Source organism: Anguilla anguilla, chromosome 2 (genome assembly GCF_013347855.1).
Source record: "Anguilla anguilla isolate fAngAng1 chromosome 2, fAngAng1.pri, whole genome shotgun sequence".
Taxonomy (NCBI): Eukaryota; Metazoa; Chordata; class Actinopteri; order Anguilliformes; family Anguillidae; genus Anguilla; species Anguilla anguilla.
In genome coordinates, this window is record NC_049202.1 from 48,278,365 (window position 1) to 48,300,791 (window position 22,427).

The 22,427-nt window shown below is 42.6% G+C and overlaps 2 protein-coding genes, 1 long non-coding RNA gene and 3 other non-coding genes across 6 annotated transcripts in view; 5 read left to right on the top strand and 1 right to left on the bottom strand.

Moving 5' to 3' along the window:
- The first annotated feature begins 114 nt into the window (after nucleotides 1–114).
- Nucleotides 115–3,099, top strand: LOC118219557. Its single transcript, XR_004763796.1, has 6 exons — nucleotides 115–236; nucleotides 1,346–1,431; nucleotides 1,623–1,704; nucleotides 1,913–1,946; nucleotides 2,163–2,196; nucleotides 2,411–3,099. It is a non-coding gene; the product is annotated as an uncharacterized LOC118219557 (long non-coding RNA).
- Nucleotides 1,742–1,829, top strand: LOC118221962. Its single transcript, XR_004764226.1, has one exon. It is a non-coding gene; the product is annotated as a small nucleolar RNA SNORD60 (small nucleolar RNA).
- Nucleotides 1,992–2,079, top strand: LOC118221963. The gene has a single exon (XR_004764227.1). It is a non-coding gene; the product is annotated as a small nucleolar RNA SNORD60 (small nucleolar RNA).
- LOC118221964 lies at nucleotides 2,242–2,328 on the top strand. The gene has a single exon (XR_004764228.1). It is a non-coding gene; the product is annotated as a small nucleolar RNA SNORD60 (small nucleolar RNA).
- Nucleotides 3,100–8,436: 5,337 nt separating the features above from the next.
- On the top strand, nucleotides 8,437–14,284 carry LOC118220063 (guanine nucleotide-binding protein G(I)/G(S)/G(O) subunit gamma-13-like). The gene is made up of 4 exons (XM_035403664.1): nucleotides 8,437–8,835; nucleotides 9,209–9,214; nucleotides 11,663–11,837; nucleotides 13,213–14,284. Exons 3-4 carry the CDS (start codon nucleotides 11,740–11,742, stop codon nucleotides 13,316–13,318), a joined length of 204 nt encoding a protein of 67 aa, XP_035259555.1. The 5' UTR covers nucleotides 8,437–8,835; nucleotides 9,209–9,214; nucleotides 11,663–11,739; the 3' UTR covers nucleotides 13,319–14,284.
- Nucleotides 14,206–22,427, bottom strand: part of chtf18 (CTF18, chromosome transmission fidelity factor 18 homolog (S. cerevisiae)) — a 30,467-nt gene continuing 22,245 nt past the window's right edge. Inside the window, exons 20-22 of the mRNA XM_035403662.1 lie at nucleotides 21,156–21,269; nucleotides 15,510–15,576; nucleotides 14,206–14,698 (exon numbers count right to left, since the gene is read on the bottom strand). Of these exons, the coding sequence (XP_035259553.1) occupies nucleotides 14,565–14,698; nucleotides 15,510–15,576; nucleotides 21,156–21,269 (315 nt within the window). The 3' untranslated portion in view covers nucleotides 14,206–14,564. The remainder of the gene's footprint in view (nucleotides 14,699–15,509; nucleotides 15,577–21,155; nucleotides 21,270–22,427) is intronic.

Consider the following 22,427-nt stretch of genomic DNA (forward strand, 5'->3'; position numbering starts at 1 on the left):
TTTTAAGGGGCGTTTCTACTTAGATATACGTGTGATTCAACCAATAGCCTATGCTTGTAGTGTGCTACTCCTTTTGACTGTATCCAATAGGATTTCTATATGCGTAAGCAACATGGTCGGCACTATAAATACTACGGGCAATCGTCTCGCCGACCTTTTCATACCATGAGGATTGTTGTTGAATGTGCTAATATAGTTTAGGAGCAATTTGTGACGAATTACTCAGTTCTTGACAGGTAAGGTGAAGTTTTTGTCCATTATCCACGTATGCGTGCTAATAAACAAATGGGTTCATCCACGCGAGGTGCTGGGTAATTTACTAACATGGTACGATTTTGCAGTTTGCAGCAGTGCGGGCTGTCCATTTGGGCTTATACGCTATCCAACCTTTAATAGCTTTCAGCATGGGGTTAGAAGTTGGGTAGTTATCAGCTTTTGCGGTGTGCCAGGTTTTGGTTTGGATCTGCGTTTTTTCTGGAAACGCACATCTGGTTAAGCCGTTGCCTTCATTTCAAATTGACTTTGGAGTTAGTTCGTGGCGTTGCAGAATTGCAAAGTTAACGTTGGGTCGCCAGAAAATGCATTCTAGCAAACAAGGGCCCAACTTCTTATACACTGACGAGTTATTTTTGGAACAACTTTTTTTATAAATTCATCGTCTTGTCATGCGTGCCTGAGAATTAAGAATTTAATTGCTGAATATAGCCACCCAAAAGCCACGCGGCTACCACGTGGAAGGGTTCTACTGGGACCTCACGTAGCTACCGACGTATGGCAGTGCTGCATCGTGTTGAACAGGCATGGCAGCCATTCTATTCGCATTGGTTGGATAGTTATTTTACCCCAACATTTTTCGATAAAAATGATTAATTGTACTAATTGTAACGTCTGGCTTTGAAGAGCAGGTAAACTATTTTCGCTCTGTAGTTTTCTTCCTCTTTTGTGGAAACGAATGTAAGGGTTAGTCATTTCATGAGCCAGAGACGATTGCAATGTGCTAGTTACCTTAGAGCAGGGGTGTACTGTCTAGTCTTATCTGGAAAAAGCCCGGTGTGGGTGTAGGTTTTTTGCAGCGCCACGATGCCTGATTCAAATCGGTAACTAATCATGACCTTGATAAATAGAATCGTCTGTTTGGTGCTGGACTAAAAGAAAAACCTTCACCCACACGGGCTCTTTTTGGTTAAGATTGGACACCCCTGCCTTAGAGGACGTTGGACTGCTGTAAAATTAAATAAGCCAAGGGCCGCCTTCATTTATTTGCTGGCTAAATTTTAAACAACCTGTTGTCATTTTTAAACGTCTATTTGCATATTTATGATGATTGTTTCCTTGTCTCCTGCAGGATAAAACGTCAAAAGGATGTGCTGGAGGAGAAAATGGCAGTTGGTGGATGGGAGGAGGGAGTTCTCAGTAACCTGAAACTAATCGGTATGTGTTCTCACAGGTTTTAGTTGCATGAATGTAATCCATGTCTTTATTTTTAATGATTGACTTGCCATTTTTTGGACTCCTAGCTAGTAATGGTTGAGGCTATGAATATAATATGGTGCCTGTGTGGAATTTTTAGAGCATGATGAGGCTTACCAAAATCCAATTTCCTTGTATTTTTGTAATTTCAGAAACCTGTTTTGGCAAGTGCCTTCGAGTAAGGTTTTCATAGCATTGGTGGCTGTTGAGCTATGACATGGTGGTGCATTATAGGTGAGCAAAGTTTGTTTATTTATTAAAAAAGAAAACTAGCCTGTGATGACACTTGATAAACTTTTCTGACACCTCGTATGAACGCTGCTATGGCAGTACCTGATTACATTTATTCTCTGAGGCTCATGCACTACTATAAATATGAAGGGTCATATTTCACCTTTCAATAAATATTAATCAACTGTTTCTTCCCCCTCCCCCCTTTCAGGATGTGCATGTATTGGGAGAACAGAATTCCTGAAGTGAGTATATGCGTCTTCAAATGTAACTTGGATTGGAATGAACTGAGCCAGTGATGACACATGATAAACTTTTCTGACACCTCGTATGAACGCTGCTATGGCAGTACCTGATTACATTTATTCTCTGAGGCTCATGCACTACTATAAATATGAAGGGTCATATTTCACCTTTCAATAAATATTAATCAACTGTTTCTTCCCCCTCCCCCCTTTCAGGATGTGCATGTATTGGGAGAACAGAATTCCAGAAGTGAGTGTATGCGTCTTCAAATGTAACTTGGATTGGAATTAACTGAGCCAGTGATGACACTTGATAAACTTTTCTGACACCTCGTATGACTGCTGCCATGCAGCATTTGATTATGTGTTCTGTCTGAGGCTCACTTGTTATTCAGTGGCATTGTTCAGTGTCTAACGATGTACTTGTCTAACAGTGCTCTCTGATTTTGACTGTTTATTTACAGGTGTCCCAGTGGTGGCTCCATAAATCAAGAGCATGTGCTGTGGCGGTTGCCCTACGAATATAAAATTCTTCATCCCACCATCTTTCCTCTTTGTCATATGCAGGTTCACTTTGAAGCAGAAGGGGGTGCCATTTGCTTATCAAAATTAGTACTGCATATAGATGGGAGGTGCTAACCAGCTTTCATACAGACTGGTGCATTTTCACTTTTTTTTTTTTATTTATTTATTTTTTTTTTAAAGCCTGTCTTCTATCCTAAATCCATTGCTTGCTCACTTTGGTAGGCCTGTGTATCTAATGCTGATGGGCAAGGTACATTTCTAAAATCAGCTTTAATACAGATTGACTTGGAAATCGCTTTGCTGGCTGTTCTGGATTATAGTATCCAAAAATAGATGGTTTAAATTTGGCTATTCTCAGCAGGCTGAATTGTGGTTGTTTTGGTCAGATTGCCATTGCAGTCAGCTTGGTGCTGGAAAATGCATGGATGTTCTGTATGCTGCAGTCACAATGAGTAGTATACTGCTGGGAATTGGTTTGTTGACTGGGTTGAGTTTCGGGTTGATTTATAGCAATTGAACTTGACGATAAAAGAGAAATTCCCTGAAAGTGATGCAGTACAACCCTGACCCCAATGCCATGTCTGATTTGAGACTGAAGACATGTTGGATAGATGAAGTTTGAATTGCATACAATAAGTAGCCAAAACGGTTTAGAATATTCAATGCAGTAAAATGTTTGTAAGTAGCCAAAATCAAGATATGGGCTTGCTTTGTGAAGCTTCAAGACCCTTACAGGAGAATGGAATGTTTTAAACTTATTAAACCTTATTCTCTTTTCTCCAAAAATGCCTTGATGTTTTGGAAATGCTAATTATTCCAGGTTTTTTATTTATTTATTTATTTATTTATTTATTTTTATTTTAGCGGCGACCGCAGCTCTAGCTCTGTCTGTGGGTCGGTCGGTTGTTCCACAAAAGTGTCCCACCCCGTAGCGGCCACAGTTTTCGCCCCAGGAGGCTAAGAATTTGGCATGGAGGTTGGTCATGACTGAAGGTAGAGCGGAGTAACTTTCAGGCCGATTGACAGAGGGGGCGTGGCGACGGGCGTGGCCTGTCACAAAAAGGCGCATAACTCCCGAAATGGATTCACAGATTTGCATAAGATTTTGTGGAAAGGTTGGTCATGAGCCAAAGAAGTCACGTGTTTGTGTGAGGATGTGTGTGTGGATGCATGCACACATGATGCATGCGCGTGTGCGGTTGCAGCTATTGCTTGTATCTTGTTGCTTGTACTGGGAGTTGTAATGGAAGAGAATGTGTTGAGCACTCCAGTTGTGAAAGAGTTGAACATGAATAAAAGTATCATTTTCTCTGACTTGAGTCTAAAGTTTGGATCATTTCAACATTACAGTTTTTCTGTAGCATTCATTTTAGCCTACACCTAAATGTTTGTCAAGCTGCTTTTCCACTCCTGTCAAGAGGATGGATTGTCCCAGCAAAAAGCACAAGCTGTTTTCACTGAAATTATTTTTTAGTGATCAGTCTGCTGTATTGTACTGGTCACCTTTTTAAATTTATTTTGTCTGATTAAGCCCCTTTCTTTTTATATTACAAAACATGAGTAATTGGTCTGAAAATGTGGGCTAGTGGAATTTGAAAGTACTGCATAGTCTTGATAGGCACATCTAAATGACATTGGATAATCCTGTATGGTGTGTGCACAGGAATTGAACTTGCAGAATTATACTGAGTTTTGATTCTACCCACTTCAGTGCACCAAGATGACCTCATTATTTCCCTTTTAATGGGTAGCCAAGAGCATTTGAACTGCACTAAATTTATGTTCACAAAAACCATTAACCTATTTTGTATACCCTCTAGGCATAAAGGGTGTTGGACTTGATCGGGAGATGGGTTAAGACCTGTAGTGTTCTTTTGAATTTGCCGTTTATACAGGTCCTCATTAGGGTGGTTACCATAATGGTTTTTCACTTAACTGGTAAATGGTCATTGTATTGGCACAGTTCACTCCAATGTAACTCCTTCCTGAAGAATGCAGAACCTTGATTAATAGTGTAACTTATTTTTGTTCATTTCTAAAGGGGTTTCCCCTACAAAACTCTTTAGACAGATTTTTTTAAAGGAAAGAATGTTCAGTAAAATGATGTTGATGACTTCACTCCCTGTTCATTTTTATTTCTTGTTAATTTGGTTCTATTTTGCTTGATTCAAAATCCTTGCCTTGTAAGATTGCCCACGCCCATGCTTGTTTGATAATATTTGATTCTCTTTTCTTGTCTTGCATGGAAATGCCAAATAAAGGTAATTTTGAGAGGAGGGAAGCTTTTTTCATTAAATACCTGGCTGTTTATGCAGAAATGGTTTAGCCTCTAAATGCTAAGAATGTGTAGTTCTGTTTGAACGGTAACCAAGACCGCATTCAGTTGGATGGCAAAGTCCACTTATTATACACATATTTAAATGTGACTCATTGAGAATATCTATGTTGGAGGTATGCCATCCGAGGTGTAACGGAAGTGGGGGAAAAAAGCTTGTTTTATTGCTGAAAGAGTTCCAGTAAAACATGTCCATTACAGAAGAAATAGGAAAGGATCCGATTAACATTTAGAATTATTTGGCTGGATTTAATCTATATTCTGCACCAGTGCATCATAATATACTAAAGTGCATGCATGTTGGTAGAATTCATTCGAGCTGAGATTTTCTCTTATCCGTTTCCTTTACCCCCCCCCCCCCCCCCCCCCCCTTTGGCTCAAGTGTCTGCTGAGAACACACAGCTCTAAATCCCTTTGAACTCTGGCTTCCATTAACTGCTGTCTTGCACTCCAGCAGTTTCACAGACTGCTTTCCACAGCCATTGAAAGGCCCTTGCGCCCATAGTAGAACTGCTTGGAGCTCATCTTATTCACAGCATCCATTAAGACTGCTTTTCCCACAAGGGTTTTTTCCTCCTTCCTGCTGCAGAATAAACAGAAAGGGGCTGAGTTTGAACCCTTCCTGCCAATAACGGCAGGACAGGGGGGGAGGGGATTGCCTTGTATGGGAGACTTCAGAATTATTTTTGCACAAGGCTCAAAATATCTTGCTTGATATGACTTCCACAAAGTCTAATTACAATTTTGAATCGAAGGCTTCCGTGATTCTGGTCATGAATTAATGATCACTGCTGAGTGGGGGAATAAAGATTGTTCTACTGAATACACTTACAGAGGATGCTAGCTGTCCAGCATGTACATTTTTTAATTGTGAGATCCAATTACCTGTACTGTACAAAATGTTGCAATTGCCCCATTAGCAAAGCAATAATGTATATGGTTTGGTTTATACATACCCTAATTGTAAACATTTTTAGCATACAATTAATCATTTACAAGTTATGGCTACTATTGGTAATTGATTCATATCAGATCGGCTGTGTTAATCATATTCACTATTTGAATACATCTAAAATTACATGTAGATATTGTGTACAGTACACAAAATTCACCAAAGGTTTCAGCAGTATATATACATTACATTTTAAAATGATCAACACTGAAACAAATGACTGAGCGCTCAATCCACAGCTGTCTTCAACCCCTAAAACACTTTAATGGAGGCTCTGTAATCATATGACACCATCTCTAATCCATCCTAGGATTACAGGAATGTTAGCCAACACCTAATTTATAGATCTACGTCATGAATCTGACCTAGGCTTCAATACATTCGAGCCTAAACTAATCTCTCATCCAAAGATAATGACAACACTGGAGTAATTCATTTATAGCTCCAGGTGTTGCCTGTAGACTACAGTACATTGCTAGGACATAAACATCCAATTAGAAGAAAGCAAATTTGACAGTGGTCATTTTACTGCACTTTCTGCAATCCCCTGTGAGATCATCTGTTTTAGTCCTGCCCTTTCCTCAGCGTACACTCAAATTTGAATGATGAATGTCCAACAAGTAAATCAGTGGTGCGCTTGTGCCTATTTGCATGTCTCCTTGCCGAGATTTGGTGCCTCCATCATTTTCATACAGGTGCAAATTTGTCCTTTGTTGCTGAGAGTGTGCGTTCAAATCAGAGTTTCAGGCTTTCTTCCTGATGCTCCCTTCTCTTGCTTTAAGGGGGAAATCCTCAATATTCTGGGATGAAATATGGCGGCCACACCAAAGGGTGTTTGGTTCCAATTTGTGAAGCAATATTTCAATCCCTTGTTTTTCCTACCTCCCAAAAAAATGTAAGCTTCCAGCAAGAAGGGAATCCCACCCTGTAATGCTCCACATGAAGAAGACAGCATAGGGCCATTCAGTTCCGTTTTAGTTGGTTCCTCATCTGTCTTCCCTTGCAGAGCACCTAAATTCACTTGTTGCAAGTCACAAATTTTGTCACAATGTAGCTCATTCGCGGAAAGAGACAAGGGAAGGGAATGTGTTCAAGTGGATCCAAACGCAACCAAAAAGTATCTGGAGAGTGAGTGGAAATCAACACTGGCCTCAGGCCTGCTGGACCTTCTGCTGCTCTGCCGCCTCCTGGGCTCTCCCCAAGGTGTGAATGCAGAAATGGTTTTAATCAAAAATGGTGAAAGCTCTGCAAATTGGACAGATGGCTCTGTGTGGGATTTCCTTAAGGACAATGCTTGATGCCATCCCACCTCCATAGCCAGCAACTGGGTGTGGAGGTATGTTTCATCTGTTTTTCATCTTTCTTTTGTTCACAAATGACCCCCCTCCTCCCAATGATAACATATGAACAGAAAGGGAAAAATTATAACAATTAGTCATGTATGAATAACATCTAATGAGAAACACATAGTTCTATTGTTTGTTAATCTGTTTAAAAAATTAAAAAACATTAATTTTTGTCCAGAATGTACATCATGAGCCTCTATAAGTATACAGAAAACAAGCCCAGATATATGCATAACTCCTTATTAATATTTGTACATCAGTATGCTGTGCTTCACTCAAAAGACAGCAGCTCAGTAAATATTAAGTTCACAGGCAAATCTACTGAACAAATATCGGTTTTCAACTGAGAGAACCATGTAATGGAGATTTTTGAAAAGCTATAACAGCACTGCTAGTTCAATTAAACAATTGTGTAATCCTTCACTGAACTGATTAAAACAGAAAACATCTGATCATTCTTACTTTGAAATTACATTCTGACGTGTCCCTTATCAAGTTATAGTCATTGTCCCCATGGAGTGAGAACAAAATGCAGGTGGTCACAAAGCAGTGCTGTAAGTGCTGCTATACACAAAGTGAAGATATGACAGTAGTTCAGAGCACTAACTATTGTCATATAGTTGGGGGGGGGAGCCTATCCCTGCATGCAATGGGTGAGAGGCTGGAATATGCTCTGGCTGTCACCAATCATAGGTCATCTCAGAGGTCACCAATCCATCGCAGAGCACATACATCATTTACTCACACACTCATACCTATGGGCAATTTAGACTTCAATTAGTATAACCTGCATGTTTCTGGACTGTAGGAGGAAACTGGAGTATGCAAAAGAAACCCACAGGAGACCGAGGGAGAACATACAAACTCCACACAGAAAGGCCCTAGACGGGATTTGAACTTGAGTCCCTCAGTCCATTCAATTAGTTTCAAAGACCAAACACCACTCAGTGGTGGAGGCTGAAAATACAATGGTAAGAAAATTAAATGAAGAGAAATGTTGGTATACTTTATAACTTTACCGGGTGTAAAACAAGAATCCTATCTGTACCATAAGCCATACCCTAAGTATATTAACATTAAATAGTGGGCAACCAACACTGGGCTACGATGATGTATGCTTAAAAAGCTACAGCAAAACCAAAAAAATAAGGTGGAACAGCCGCTTGTGCATCCGTTTCACCCACCTTGCCACAACCACCTGCAAAAAGATGGCACCCCTTCAAAAAGTCAATTGGGGTGCTAGTTTCTGGAACTGCAGTCATCACAGCGAAAAGAAAAGCTGCGAGTTTAAAACGCGCATCCCTGTCGGCTTATCCGCCAAACCAGACACACATTCGCGCGCGCGCACACGCACGCACACAGGACCTCAATACCGGCAGAGAGCGGCACACAGGCACCATTCAGCACCACTGCTCTCACAACCACAGTAACAACAGCATCGCAACCACTCACACTGCAGCAAAAGCCAAACTAGACTTGAATACACCGTGGTACGACACGCAGATAACCGGTTAAATAAAACTATACGTATCGAGTTTTTTCAGTTCTTGTAAAGGAACGGCAACCGAATACATTTACGGTTTTTTTTTTATTTCACGGAAATTCAAAAGAGAAAATTGTAAGTGGTACCCTGGGACAGCTGGTAGTTTCTAAGGAACACATCCTAAAGAAAACCCGTCTCTCCTCCAAAACGGACAACCAGGCTACCGATTTAGCCTACTGCACCAGATAAGGTAAGCAATAAACAGAAAACAAGAGAACAATGTTCTTGTAATACTGAAATGGACAGATTTATAAAATCACGACAGCGAATTTTGCACTGACAGGTATTTTCATGAAACAAAAATAAGAAAAACATAGGAAATAGGCCTATGGTGTTTTAAGGGGAAAACATTTGTAGGCTGTTGAACGGAAGAAAGAAAAACCATCTTGAATGTCGCTTGTCTTTGGGCATTGCTGTTTTAAGGTGTGGGAGAACACTATCTAATGCATAGCCTATCCCCAACTCATACCGTATGATTCGGGTGGATAGTTACACATGAGGATTTGAGCTTAGCCTACCATTTCCCCGTTAACAGGGAAAGAAGGAGCATTTAGCCCGGCGTTCACTCGTTACCAATGCATAGCCTAATTACTGAAAATGCAGTTACTGTTTTATCAGAACTATGTTTTCTCCGATTCTAATTAGACAGACTGTCTTACAGTGCGTTGCCTATAATGCGTAGACTACTAAAGCGAAATTCTTGAAGGCATATCAATTATCTTTTAAAGACTGCCTTCTATTATTGGTTCTCTGGGTTCGTTTTAATCATTCAAGTTCATGTTACTAGACTGTTAGATGATCACCCTAAATGTGAACTCGCATTATGCTAAGTAAATGGTTAAATAATTCTGAAACGCAGGTCACCTTAACACTCAGTTACGGTAGCTTATTAATTGATTCTGTACATTCATTAGTTAAGGACTAGATACCTCTGTATAAGTGGAATCGTTTTCGTCTACACAGAACCACTTCACTTCTAACCCCGGGGGACAATCTAAATTGATCAAGTCTGGGAGTATTGACGAAGACCTGTATAGGCTACTCCACCCCAACACCATAAAGATCAGTCAATAGTGTCGGCATCCACATGAAAAAAATCAGGTGTAATTTCTTAAAGAAGTATAACCAACGGCGTGCTGTAAGATAAGCACAAAATTTACCTCAGAAATCAGGCCCACAAACCGAGTTTCATGAAAGGGTGGAAACAGAAAATAGCGGGCTATAAATAGGCTAGATGGTGATGGTGCCGTGGAACATAACATTTTATGGCAGATGAACAATTACTGTCACAAAAAGATATGTCAATGAAACTAAATAGGCGAGTATAAATGGAGCGGTAGCTGAAATAATCAGAAGAAAATTAATTGGCGATTCGTATTAACGTAAAAAAATTTTTTTTTAAATCGTGTATTTTTCACTTTTTATATTTTCATTGAGATATATATATATATATATATATATATGTGTGTGTGTGTGTGTGTGTGTGTGTTGCACTGCTAACCTAAATCATCGGGCGACCTACTTCTTGTCCTGGACCTGTGCTAAAAACTTCGCCCCTGAAGTGTCGCATTTGGGCAAACAGTCCTGTGTCGCGTCTGTTCCCGAACAGAGCGAAAATCCCTCCGGTCAGACGCCCTCAAACTCCATGTGAACATAAGGCGATGTGAAGCAGATTCCAAAAATAGATCCTATACAAGTTGTACAAATTATAGTAATAGCCTATAATAAACCATCGCGATTCGAAATACCCTGCGTGAAACAAGCTGGTATTTTCCAGAGTACAGGAGGGGGGAAATTTTTGGCCACATTTCCTAGGGCCAACCATTTTTATTAATGTATTTTGTAACAGACTGAAAGTAGCTACTCTAGTCTTACCATTGTCTATGAGCATCCGTCATGCTGACAATGCTGACACAGTATAGCGTGAGGTAGAAGCTTAAACTGTTTACATGGGAATAAAGAAATATTTTGAATGATTATTGTTTAAAGTCTACTAAAATACATAGGGTCTACTTAAACTTCTTTATGTCAGTGTTTCAGTGCTGCACAATGGTAAGACTTGACTTGTTTTATGCTTGTAGAGAAACAAATCAATTGGCATGTTGCATATTTGTTAGAAAACTAGAAAAGGCTGTTACTAGCACAGTGGTATAAAACCTGCATATGTCCATGCTGTTTTTCTATTCCAACAACAGCTGGAATAATTGGTATATACTTACACCTGCACCTTTCCCAAAATAAATCGCAGTAAAAATATTGCTATATGGTGCAATCATATCCCAACAAATAATTTACAAAACAAATGTAACCAACGGGGTGAAACTAAGAAGGGGTTGGGCTAATTAAGTAAGGATGGGAAAAAATGGCATACACACACCCCTGCAGGAATTGAGTTTGACACCTCTGTGCTAGACGCTTCCAGGAGAAGCTGAAACAGGTCTGAACACGAGAAGCTGGCATCTCAGCTGGAGTTGTAGCTATGGAGGGCAGGGCAGGGAGGGGTTTACAGATAGGTTTTAGCTACTTTGCATCTGGAGGCCATTTTCTTGTTGTCTAAGTACTGGTGTCACGTTTCCACTGGCTGCCTGGCTTCACAGGAAGACACTACGCAAATTAATGCAGGAGCAGCAAACAACCAAACGAACTGAAGCCTCCATGTGTGTATAGTTGCCCTGGATCTCCAGTCATAGGTCGTTATCGCCCTGTGGGCTCCCCTCGGGCAAAGAGGATAGCAGTGTGCCAGCAGAGTGAGTTTTTGACTTGCTGCTCCAACTGAGACATCACAAGCAGCCCTAGTCATGCCCAAGGACAAAAGTCATTTATCAACTTGTCAAAGCCTATTTATTTTTGGATGACACCCTTAATTGTGGTAATGTGAGGTTATTGAAAGGTCAGGAATTTTCTGTAAGTTCTGATCCTAATGGTGGGATACCATCTCTTTTGCCAAACAGGAAATGCCTACCTGGTCATAGTCTATTAGACCGATAACAAGAACGGGTCTTTGTGTATCAAAAAAAGTATGCATTTCAGCAGCCTTTTCTGTGATTTACGACGCAGCACCACCCTAACCAGCTTCAACCACGGCTGCCGAAATGGAAGAGATGGACCTGCCCCAGATGCAGAAGGAGGTGGAAAGCCTCAAATACCAGCTGGCCTTCAAAAGGGAGAAATCCTCCAAAACAGTCACTGAGTAAGTGCCTTTCCTCTCTCCTTTATGCAGTGCCACAGCTGCTTCCATACAGACACGCTGCTTTACCAAATATGCGCTCGGCCATGCCGGGGATCCCTTTATAAGGATGGCAGCATTCTGCTGCTCTCTAAACTTGGTCAGCTGTCTCACACTGCAGCAACACAGGTCTTCGGGATCATTCTACCGCAGTGCCAAAGCCTCACCAAAGCAGTGCTCACTCACTCCATCACTCCACTGTGCTGTCACACTCTGCTCATATAGGGAGGGAGGGGGGGGGGGGGTGCTGGGATCCATTTGTCCAAATAGGTTATCTCAGATGAAGGATCTTCTCCCAGGAATTGAATGTACTTAGCGAAGTTGATAATGGGTTATGCAGATTCCCTGTCTTTTTTTCTTTTTTTTTGGCTGCAATGCCAAGGTTTTAAAGCCGTCCGTCACCCAATCATAGTAATTACCTCTGGATTTGTGTGACCTCTGGCGAATCTAATGAGTTAGTTGAGCAAACCCGCCCTGTGGTCTGGGAAATGAGCAGGAGAGGAAGACCCTGTTCTTCAGCATTTACCTGAGTTCACTCTGTCCCCTCTCTCCATCACACCAACGTGTCAGATATCAGTGATATAGTGAGGGTGGGCACACACATTTCTCAACAGACATAAAGTGTAAAGTTGTACCCCCATTTGTATTAGACAAATCGGGAGTATACAGCACAATCCTACCTTAATAGGCACCTTTAAAATAAAGCCATCCTCTCTGTAATTTGCAGTTGACTGGAAACATCAGCAGTGATATATAAAAGCTCCACTGCTCAATGTTAAAGACATTCCAGATTGGTAATCGTCTTGATGGGAGACGAGGATGGGAATTGAAGCACATTTATTCCTGGCAGCAGTGTGCTCTGCCTGCTCCCTTCTGAACAGTTACATCCTGGCAGAGAGCACTATCAGCCCGAGCATCTGATAGGCTCCTCTGGAGTGAGCAGTGGTAGCAGTGCCGGGCTCTTGTCTTGTGCCCTGGTGTAATGTGGCCCTTAGTCACTGTCTGTATCCCAGCACCCACATGTACTCACTCCTCACACTCACACACACAGCCACATCCAAGCACAATGAAATATGATCCTGCTACATCCTCCTAAGCCACAGATATGGACACCACACCTTAGCACACATGACCTCTCACACGTGCGCAAGATTTTTAAATTTAAAGAATGGGGAGCATTCAGCTTGGTGTTGATGACGTTTGGTCTCGCACTGCCTTCGTGTGAAGTTTGAGTGTGCAGTTTTATAAGTAACAGAAATGTCTAAAGAGATCACAGGTGGAAAATGCCTGGAAAATCAACCAGGTACAATGGTGACCATTCTTCCCCTCTGCCACCCAGCCTGGTGAAATGGATTGAGGACGGGGTGCCAGAGGATCCCTTTCTGAACCCTGAGCTGATGAAGAACAACCCCTGGGTGGAAAAGGGCAAGTGTGCCATCCTTTAACAGAATGGCCTTGTCAGAGCAGCACTGCCCCTCCCCCTCCACCCCTGCTCCGACACTGTGCTGCACCCCCATCGCAGGACAGCGCCCCCTTCTCTCACTGCGAATGTACAACATCTGACATTGACATGAAACAACACCAAGACAAATCACGCTGACTCATAATCATTGTATAGCCATTGCAAGAATTGGAAAATGAGACTCCTTTTATGATATACTTATGTCTATATATGCAGATCATAGTTTTATCCTCAATTCTACTTTGTTGTTGTCGCTGCTGCTTGCGCATTTTAAAATTTATAGCGGCGACTCCACACTGCCAGTGATGGGTGTTTGTTTTCCCGCAGCCAGATGCACGTGACGTGATGACATATAGCATATTCACTGAAACACGGATTTGTGTGCAAGTATCAACGCGTTTTAAGTTTTAGACTTATTTATTTATTTATTTATTTATAGACTGACGAACCACTTAAGTCCTTTGGGCTCTGTCTGATTTTAATGTTACTGTAAAACCTTCTGTTTTGACCTCCGCTCCGTCCCTCGTTTGGAAAAAGTTAACTTATTTTTTGCCATTTCACCATCAAATACTGCCTTGTACACTGGTTCCTTAAAGAGAATGTATATGTACTGCTGGAGGTTAGACAGCTGTTAGCAAGCTCTGCACTGTCTTGTGTGTGTGGGGTAGTGGCAGTAGTTGCACACCGGCTATACCTAGGGTCGAGATGTTCAACAGCACAACCTGTCCACTGCTGACACTTCAGAAGAAAGGCAAGACTATGGTTTTAACTCTTGTTTGTTATAAAACTGTCTATCTAGCTATGTATAACTTGATAACTTGTAAGAGTGCTTTGAGAAATTATGCATAAGATCAAGTACTAGTTCAATGATGATGAGCAATAAATGACAATTTTTTATTGAATGTTTTACAAAAACGTTTGTCATATTGAATAAAGTAGAGGATTTTTAGACAGCTTGAACCATGTTATTTGTGTATGAGGTATAAACATTGTTTGAAGGCTCCACATTGTACAAGTTAACCAACAAAACCTTGGTGAGAAAAACCTACTAAGGACATCCTAAATCATTCCCCTTGTTGAAGGCATCCAATCTTCAGTTATTCACTTGCAGTACAATTTACAGCATACAAAAGTCATTAAAAAAAACATAACTAACATTTTCTTGATCCTGGACAAATCTTGTTTATGGACCCATCTTCCTTTTTCCCCAAACGTGAACCGATGTTGCATCACAGCAGGTCCTTGATGTAGACGTTTCGACGAACCGCATTCGACACGCCCTCGTTGAAACGGAACCACACGTCACTGTTGCCCACTGCTTTGCCCATCTGCAGCTCCACACTGACTGCTTTCCCCTCTTCACCTATGGATGAGAATAAGCCACACAGGCCCAAACAGCAAGGCCACCGTGAGTGTCCCCGGCCCCTCTGGAGCAGCGTCCTCCACGCTGCTTCCCAGTGTAGCTCAGCGCAAGGATAAAGAATGGCAGGTGTGACGCGCTGCTGGTCTACAGGGAAAAGAATTTCACATTTGCCCTGGGGGGGTCGGCGCCTCATGCATTCACACTTCCCTTTCCTCCCCGCGGCGTCACGCTGTGATTTTGATCAGCAAAGTGAGCCCAACCCCCACCACGCCGTACTCCTCGCCACCCAGACCAGTCAGATATCAAACTAATGCAGAGGGTAAAAGACAGGCCGTTCCAGTCTTCCTCCATTCACTGTGGGATTACGGCTCTTAATCCAACGGCCCGTCGCCACAGCCCTGTCCGGCCACACACACACACACACACACACAGAGACACACACACACACACACACACAGACACACACAGAGACACACACACACACACACACACACACACACACACACACACACACACACACACTGCTCTCTGCACTGCTGGAGACCCACGGCGGATGACATTTAATCCACCCGTAATAATCCGCTCATTTAGCCCCGCCTCACGCAGCTATGCTCACAGATGCATGCAGGATCACAGTGCACTTTCGCATGCACGCTACCCCGTAAGAAAAAAAATCTTCCTACATTTAAAAGCTGATCTTATTAGAGCTGATCTTATGGAGCACACGCAGGAGAACTGAAAATTTTACATTCACAAGCATACAGATAAAAGGAGGGGGAGGACTCGTGGAATCCTCCCTGGTCTGCATTACCCGACGCTGCAGTGGACACCGGCTTCTCCTTCGGCACAAGAGCTCGTCCAAAGAAGTCCATCTCCGGCTGGAATAAAATTGCAATTAAAAGGACATCAATGACAGAAAGTGCTAATGATAATGTTCCAGTCTTGGGCAGCCCAGCTCAGTCCCAACAGAGAGCCTGCAGACAAGAGTTTCAGAGACTCCAACCTGATCAGCACTAGCCAGGATACTCACAGAATGGCCACCACAACCTCACAGTTAGGGCTGCCTGCCCTTTTAATTTGTGAGAAAGCAAAGACAGGCATTTATTGGCGTGCACACAACCACAAGAACAAATGGGCACCTATTCACACGCATATACCCATACAAATCTGTATGTAGTGGCAAATGCATGGTCTGTTTCACAAAATAAAAAGATTATCTGTCAAATATAAAAGAATTCCAACCCCCCCCCCCATTTCCCAATAAAAATTAGGACACAGAAAGATGCTCCAACTTGTCATCAAATATTCTCAGAAGCATGAAAACCCTAATAATTTCCCAAAGCAATATAAATTCTTTCCGCCGCCAGTGGAACCTGGTGTGTAAACAAACCGGTGGCAGTGGTTCTGTGCTGACATTGTGTGGCATTATGGCACGGTCTCCTAAGCGCCAGCGTTGGCCTTCAAAGCGGATCTGCACGCTGGCATAAGGCTAAAGCCAAGCATCTCCCATTAACCTGATTTCTCTGCGGCGCTGGGATTAGATGGCAAAATCCTGCCACATCACTGCAGCTCCAGCGTCTCCTGCGTCCTCCCTCTCCGTCTCTGTCTGGCTGCTCGCCGCACAGCGTGTGGACGACCCTCACAGCCAGAGGGCGGGGGGTGGGGGTTGGGGGGGGGGGGGGGGTACTGCCGCCTGCTCTGGTAGAGTAGTCCTCTGGAGCTCAGCCAGGAGGGGCATTAACACGTTAAAAGTCTTCCTCCAGATAGGAACAGACGGCCTCTTAGCTCAGCTGCTTGGGAAACCATTAGAGCTCTTTATCTGGCCCGTGTGAGTGTAAACCTGAGAGAGGGTTATCAAATAATGAGTCACATGCCGCCATGCTTTGGGCCAAAGGTTAAACATGGTGGTCGGTCTTTGAGACAGGAGCCTCCACTACGGCTGGCCCAGAGCTCCATACAGGCCAGATGGGGGAAGGGTGTCCCCATGTCCCAGATATTTCTGACCTGGCTCCAAAGGACACGCATGTATGAAACTCAACAGCATAAGGCATCTCTCCTCAGCGCGTTCAACGTGCTGTTCCCATTCATTTCAAATCCCCACTGGGCCAGGATGGTCCAGTCCCCAGACAGGACGTGATCCAGTTCTGTCAAAGAACTCCCCGGGAGTCTGGCCACAGCAAGAAGCTCTCAGTGCTGTTCAGCACCTGCACGTCTCTCACATTTCCTCTACTTTAGTAGCAGGGGAATCAGGTGGAGGTAAGAGCATGCATTAAGGGCTAAAATTAGAACACAGGAAAGATTCCTCACACCTCTTCTACCGGTTCTGCTCTCTGCTAATTAGATTTTGCGCAAATTTGCATTGGATGCTGGGGCTGAGTTTAGATTATGCTAGAAACAGTGTTTAAGAATGCTTGGGATGTTCCAGATGGCTAATGTCTGAATATTATCGGGCAGTTAAGAGAATGACTGAGATTAAATGTCCGTGATGGACATAAAGCGAGTGTTCTGGAGACTGCAGTGTGAGATCTGCAGAGAATGCAGCTGCAGTCAGGAGTTTTCCATTGCCTTACAAAGAAGCCCCAGCCCTAGAGCTTGTTACGCCCATGTAGACTCATTACACTGCTGATCCGTTCCCTGTGGGCCAAATATGTTTGCGTTCTGGTAGCTTGCGTGTCACCCTCCAGCAACTGCCTCCTGTCTGAACCGAGCCAAGGGACAGACTGTTTCTTCACTTTAACATCGAGGCTCATCCCTCCAGCAACTAGCTTCAGCCAACTCGCAGAAATCTACCCTACACAGCGTGCCAATTGCTGTCAATTAGTTAACATGGCATCTAATTGGCACTTTACAAGATGAAAGAAAAATTTAGTCATTCTGACTGAAAATGTAGATATTAATAGCAGCAACACTTCTACCTCTCAAACGGAGATCTCGCACACACGCGCGCATAATCTTGCAGTTGTAAATGAATAGACGGGCAGGCTTTGTGCTTTGATGAGGCAATGGCAGAGCCATGCCTTTTTTGGAGATTAAAGCCTGCAGATGACAGCTCTCTAATCTCCTGTGCTTTGTTAGCAGACCCAGAGGCGAGGGAGCAGCAGCGCCCCACATGAGAGGAGTGGCCAAGAGCAGTGGCCCGGCTGTCACCTCACACAGCGCTCCCTCAAAGTGGGAGTGGCCACAGCTGCTCAAACCATGTGCGCATGCATTGCAGGGGTCCTCTGCTCGGGTCACTAACGAGGAGCAAGAAGTGGTTCAGACAAAGTTTATTACAGCAGGGCTGGCGCTGGCTCCGTTCCAAATAAATTTACAGTACGAGAGTTAAAAAAAGAATGAGGCTCAAATATAGCCAACGGTTACATTAGAAGCCACTTCCCACACTACCCGCCTACCTTCAGAGATTTGGATTCAAAGTATGAAATCTCTCTGCAGGAACACATTTATTTTTTTTCAAAAATGGAAGGCAACAAGAAAACCATGAGGAAAATGTTAGTTTGTATCAATCCCGTTTGCCTTGTGCGGCTAACCCCCCTGGTTTAAGCAGTGTATCACATTACAAATGCACTGTTCAGGAGTCCATGATAAAGTTTAATTCATACCTAAACAGGAATGCATTGTCTTTGGGATAATAAGATGTTAGACTATCCTTAAGCATATTAGGGAATGTTTATGCTGAACCAGTACACTGCAACAAAACCAGACCTACTCAGAATGGCATATAAGGGAAACGGTCAGTCGGTCCTTTTAGCTAATGACTTCTTGCTGGAAGCCAGACCATGCCAGCCAGCTACAGTGCAGTCCATAAGTATTTGGACAACAACAAATTTCTTTTGTTTTTGTTCTAGTACTCCAGCACACTGGATTTGAAATGAAAACAATGAATATGAGGTTAAAGTGCAGACTGTCAGCTTTAATTTGCATATATTTACATCTTAATTGGGTGAAACGCATAAGATTTGCAGCCCTTCTTATACACAGTCGCCCATTTTGGGGGGCCAAAAGTAATTAAACAAATTAACATAATCTTAGTCGTCATATTTAGTACTTGGTTGTAAATCCTTTGGAATCAATGACTACCTGAAGTCTGCAACCCTTAGACTACATTAAATTAAAGTTGACAATCTGCACTTTAACCTAATATTCATTGTTTTATTTCAAATCCAAAGCGCTGGTGTACAGCGCTAAACAAAATTGTTCACTGTCCAAATACATACAGACTGCACCTGCTTATACCCCTCAGAAATCTTAAAAGCCATCTTCATCATCAGTTGACTGGGTATGACATTATGACATTATGTCACTAAGAACTTAAGATGGGAAGGAGGGGCATCTCCATCCTATAATGTTCTCTTTGTAACACATTTCTGTAAAAAAATTTTTAACTTTGGCCAGGCCACCCTGGTGATAGTATTATGATTTGTATATGGTAACTTAGCATTCTCAACATTATTTTATATAAAATGTATTTATGAAGTCTGTAATTTTGATGCATAGGTATCTCCATAATCCATCAATATCTCAGAAATGTGGCTGGAATGTCACAATTCTAGTCAACAAAGACTGAAAGGGCATTTAGTCGATTTTTTTGTAGACAAAAACTCATTAAAGTTTCATGAAAAAGAAAGTATATTTTCAAGGTGTTTTAGTCAACAGATTATTGCTAAATCAAATAACGTAGTCAGAAATAAGAATGTATGCTCTGAAAGGTTCTCTTAGAGTCAGTCAAAGCTTTGTAAAAGCTTTACTGTTCTAATTACATACTGTGGGACCCTGAAAATGTCTCTCATTACCAGAATGTTTTGGTTAGCATGGACAGCACAAGAGCACTCAAAACAGCATTTCCCTCCTGTAAGACGAATGGTACAGCAGTGTAGTGCCAAAGAACCAACCTTCTAACAGAGGCCTAGAGGACGGGCACCAAACAGGCCTTGTCCACACCATGCCAATGCAGCTGGCACCGGGCACAGGCACAGCAGAGTCTAACTCTGCCCTGGCATCTGCAGATATTAAGCTGTAGACAGGTGACCATTAAGTATGGGAAGTCAATCACCCGCACCACTGTAATCATACCACTTATGACAGGGCTGAGAGTGAAGCCCACTGCATCATACCTGAAATATCAATCCACCACTTTTATTTTATTGACTTAACCTAACCAAAGTAGGTCAACTGAAAAACTCAATTGTCTTTTGCAGTGAGGACCTGGGGAATTAATGTAGGTAGGATTGTGTGATGGATTTTGCAGGCAGTCAGATGCAGGGGATGATTAGGTGGCCAGATGTAGAGAGCCAGTCTTTTTGTTGGAAATTCACCAGGATCCTGGGGCAACACCCTTACAGTATCAAAAATTGTCATAAGACATTTAATGACCAAAGTGAGTCAGGAGCTTGGTTTACTGTCTCATCTGAAAGATGGCACCTTCTTTAGCACAATACCCCTCACACTGCGCTGGGACACTGGATTTATATTTAGTCCAGAGGGAACTATGCCCCCTACTGGCCCACTGACACCTCTTCCAGAAGCAAATGAGTTTTTCCAGACCTCTTTTCCAAGTGCTAGCTAAGTCCACACCTGCTTAGCAGCAGGGAGAGCCATGAGAAGGCTACAGGGTGCCGGCTACGAGAAAAGGAGCTGCAACAAGGTGTATCATTTACACCTCCGTTTTCCACTGAGAAAGCACATTTATTCAATTATCGTCAGCATAATTAATGAGGCAGGTGCAAGCTACGATGAGAAGTGTCTCAAGTGTAATGGTGTAACGGACTACCGTGGAAGAACACTAAAAAAAAACACTAAAGAAAATATTTCAACTACACTTAATCACACCTCACTTGTCAGTGTGGTAAGAAACATTCTTCGGTCTGATTGCACATTTGGGAGATGTGCAGGTTCCAGTTCACCCCACTGATTTCATTTCCACCCCGCAGCCGTTGCGGTACCGGCTGCGGGCGCCCGACGCCTCTGTCCGCAGGCGCGAGATACGCCGCCTGTCCGCCCTCGGGGCGCGGCAGCGCAACGCACCGTAACCAGGGCCCATCCGAAAGCAGGCCACGCTGCGGCAGCTGCGCCCCAGCGCCCTGGACGTGGACCAGACCCTACTTCACAGCGCGCATTACTCTCCCAGAGTGCCGTGCGATCAGGCCCACTCAGCACTCAAATTATGTCTTGCGGCATGAACGCAATCACCCTTTTTTTTAACTGTGGTTGTATAAAATGGGCATTAATTAGGGTAGCGTTTCCACCCCAGTCCAAAAAAAAGCTCCTTCTGTTACTCAAGAGGGTGCGGGTAAGGAGTATGTGACAGGGAAAGATGACAGACGCATCTGTGCAGGAGAGGCGCTTTTCCAAAGATCCAGAAAATCGCACTGATTAAATAGACCATTCAACCAAATGAGTGCTCCTTGTTATGCAAAGCCTTTTCCAAAGATTGAAATGAAGAGACTGAACAGGGGCTTACCCTGGTCTCCACCACTGTCTGCTTCACAATGTTTTCCAGTCTCTGCTGGTGGTTCCTGGCAGCTGGTTTGAGACTTCCACTGTGCTTGGCGGTGTTCTTCTCCTCCTCATTCCTCTTCATTGACATGGAAGCATATGGTCAGAGACACACACAAAGCAAGAACAAATCACACAGTACAGAAATGTCCACATGTTCAGGTAATGATTACAGAGGTTCCCATAATGGGGTACACTTCCTATTAAAATTCCCCTTCCAAATCACCCAGAGCACTGAAGCCCAACTACTCTCCAAATTCTGAGTGGTCGAGCTAGCCAATGGAATACTGTGTCTTTAGAATCAGGACATTTCAAAACTGATGTTTTACACTAATTCAACGGCGTTTTTATAAAATGAATTATTTTTCCCATAATTCTCATAATGAACCATAGGAGTGATTTCCATTTTTATTCACTCATGTTAGCGAAACCATAACATCTGGTTTTTCAACTTTTCATTAAAATTAAGCACCTTCTCTTTCGTTCTCAATATGCTACAAACGGCTGCGTAAATATTATGATCAATAAACAATACAAATGTCAGACACCAAAAGATGATTGGTTCAAAGAAACAGGAATAACTATTTTGTTGTGGTTCAAGTCTGGGTCATTGGCAGTTGTAATCTTTAAAAAAAAGACCTCAGAATATCTGCATTTTTTCAGAATTCCACATCAACACGACCGATTCTCCTCTGTACGAGTGTTATCCACTTCAAACCTTATATAAGGCACTCTCAAACACTTTTCTCCTTCATCTGACCCCTTACTTCCCTACTCTGCATTACCTAAAATACCGAATGGCAAACTCACCATGTTCTGTTACCTTTAAAACTAAACTGTCAAGGTGATTCAAATTAGTGGTGGTCTAATTTGATCCTGTTTAACTGGAATGAGTCTACTGGACTACTCAAGCATGTAAACGGACAAGGATTGTTTTAAACAGTGCTGTTAGCTTGTGGGAATTATTTTGAACAGCCTGGTCAATTACCATTTGCAGTATTTTAAAATAAAATTTTGAATGTATTGGTCCCCATATCTACTTGCCCTCTGGATATGAATAATTATAAATAATAAGTACAGTAAAACCACATAAACTTCTAAGCTGCAACATAGCTGGCAAACTTGCCATTAATTGAAAAGGTCTGGTGGCATGTTGGACTGTGGATTTGGCCCCTCTAAGGCAATATTTGAAACGGATGAATAATCTGGTCAGTTAATGTTCATCAAAGACTTGTAT